Source organism: Odontomachus brunneus, unplaced genomic scaffold, assembly GCF_010583005.1.
Source record: "Odontomachus brunneus isolate Ranch 3 - 2012 unplaced genomic scaffold, Obru_v1 Obru_scaffold_121, whole genome shotgun sequence".
Taxonomy (NCBI): Eukaryota; Metazoa; Arthropoda; class Insecta; order Hymenoptera; family Formicidae; genus Odontomachus; species Odontomachus brunneus.
In genome coordinates, this window is record NW_022639571.1 from 252,985 (window position 1) to 255,899 (window position 2,915).

General features: G+C 34.6%; 1 protein-coding gene across 1 annotated transcript in view; it reads left to right on the forward strand.

The window, feature by feature from the left end:
- Positions 1 to 852: 852 nt before the first annotated feature.
- Positions 853 to 2,915, forward strand: part of LOC116849632 — a 10,571-nt gene continuing 8,508 nt past the window's right edge. Inside the window, exons 1-3 of the mRNA XM_032826973.1 lie at positions 853 to 997; positions 1,536 to 1,810; positions 1,942 to 2,043. Coding sequence (XP_032682864.1) covers positions 853 to 997; positions 1,536 to 1,810; positions 1,942 to 2,043 — 522 coding nt within the window. The remainder of the gene's footprint in view (positions 998 to 1,535; positions 1,811 to 1,941; positions 2,044 to 2,915) is intronic.

Here is a 2,915-nt window from a genome sequence, read left to right on the forward strand (position 1 = left end):
ATGAAATATCCGAAACGAAATGCACGAAGGAAGACACGAAAACGAAACCAAATTTTTCTTTAAGTAATGATAACCTAAAATATCAAATGTATTCAATTATCTGTAAAATTCTTACTTACGAAGATGTTTTCACGAAACGATCCAGCTGAACGTATTCACATAATATATCGTCATCATTACACGAATGTCGTGTACGAAAGATCTGCGCAACTGAGGTCCTTGGGGTCGAGACCTATGAGTAGTGGCTTTTGCACATAGGACGCGGGAACGCTTGCCGCGTTCTTCGTGTAGGAGCCATAGAACGCAGGCGCACAGATTTCAAACCCGCAGCAAGTACGCCATCTATTCGTGAATGGCGGTAAACCATATGGCACTTGTAGATAGAATATACCAAATTGTTCGGTTAGGAGAACAAAACAGTTATGTTAAAATTACTATAATTTTTTTCAGCATATAAAATTTAAGTTTTAGTGTACGGAAAGACAAAATAGTATCTATTGGACATTATTTTAATTTATGTAAAATAATATTTTATCATTATGCAATTTCTATAGGTAAATTAACTGAAATCTTTAATTTCTTTATATGAAGTCTGAGAACAAAATCATTTGGTCCAGACAACAAAGCAGAAATATATATTTGGCGGGAGCAACTAAATATTTTGTTATGGAAAACAGGATATTTGGTTGCTATTAAAAAACACCTCAACTAAACAGTTTTGTTAGAGATACTAAATTTTTTTTCCTAGTGTGGCGTCCGAATGCGTGATACTCCTTGATGTTCTTTGAGTTATATTTTAATTTGCTTACTGATTATTTTTCAGTGGTAAAACTCGTTTTACTGTGTTACACGATGGAGCAACAATCGGAATCTAATCAGCCGAAAAATTGGTACCCGCGCACTATTTTCAATCGTAATTATCACAACTATGCAGTAGTTGTGATGGCTCGACCTATATTTTGGGAACCACAGAAAATATTTCAAATATGGAACAAAGGTAAATAGACTACAATTGTATTACTTGTGCTCACATTTTTCATACATATATATATATATTTTTTCACTCTTCGCGGTGTTAGATATTTTGATAACTAAAGTAATGATTGTTTTTTTTATAATTCGTTCCCCAGGAACACAAAGCCATATAAAAATTAAAATGATGTCAAGTGATATAAAAGTCATTTTGACATCAAACGATAGCATTTTCATGACAACTTCATGATATTGATGTCAAAATAATATAATCTTGACATCAAAATGATTTTATGTTCTACCTGAGTCCATGCCGGATTAATTTCATATGACTTGTCTATAATACGTGAACCACCGGTAGTTTACGTAGCACAGATCGTGTTAGGTGGAGTTTATGAAATTTTCTTGAAATCTTACATTTTTCGTATTAATATATCTAGTTTATTTAAAAAAATACTTTATTTTTAATTACATATAATTAGAAATCTACATTTCCGTCTACGTTAATATTAAGAAAAAATTGATAGAAAGAATAATATAATTATAATTTTTTACCTAATTAGCTATACTCACCGTTACTGTGAATGGTGGGATATATAGCTGGATAGAGTACTTGGAAAATGCAGGGATAGACGTATTCAGCGACCAGTATAATGAATACGTGCCCAAAATTATTATCGCGAAAAGGATGGATAGATGTACACGTGCTTCACCGACTATAATCGACAAGCTGGAAAGTCTAGGCTCCAGGGTCATCTATCTACTTCGTCAGAATTGCAAGGAATTTACCAGAGCATTGAATTGCATCGTAGACTCTGCCCATGACTCGAATATGACCGTAATTTAATTTTACTAATTTTCTATATCTTTTCTATAAATATTATGATTATAAATATAGATATTGCTGTGTTTTTGTATATTACAAACTTGAAATATGGTGTACTATAAAATGAACAATTCTGTTAACAGTTAAGAAACATGTACGTATTTGCGGAATCGGAAACAGATTTTGATGCCGTCCAAATCAAAGAGACGTTACGTGTAAGCGACGGAAATATACGCAATGTAGAGGTAATCATACATTTCTATATTGATCTAAATTTAATATTTAACAAAATTAATTAAAATTAGATATTGAATTTTCTGTTTAATAAATACATTTAATAGATATTACCATACATACATTTAATAGATACATTTAATAGATTCAACTATGTTGAATGATCATGAGAATCTTCTTTTTTTTACAGATTGTAATAGTTTCAAACTATTATTTCTGCTGGATGTTACGGCGAGTGGCATTCAGTTGGACACAGTACAATTGGACACGTTGCAAATGGACACGGTGCAAATGGACACGGCACTTGACACACGATTCAATTGGACACGGTGCGTTTGGACACGAAACTTTTGGGCACCGTTGTTTTTGGACACGAAAGAAAATGCACGACGTTCAGTTACACACCGTTCATTTGGACACCGTTCAGTTGGACACAGTTCAAGTGCCCACTGTTCACTTGGACACAGAAGGATGCTCACTGTTCACTTGGATATCGTTCACTTGGACACCGTTCATTTGGATACCGTTCACTTGGACACCGTTCACTTGGACACCGTTCAGTTGCCCACTTTTCACTTGGACACAGAACGATGCGTGCTGTTCATTTGTACACCGTTCACTTGGACACCGTGGAATTGCTTGTCTGTTCACTTGGACACAGAAAAATGCGCATTGTTTACTTGGACACTGTTCATTTGGACACTGTTCACTTGGACACGGTTCATTTGGACACAGTTCACTTGGACACCGTTCAATTGGACACCGTTCATTTGGACACCGTTCAATCGCCCACTGTTCACTTGGACACAGAAGGATGCGCACCGTTTATTTTATCATCATTTAATTATGTATCGTTTGTTTATGCAATGGATATGCAACTGAT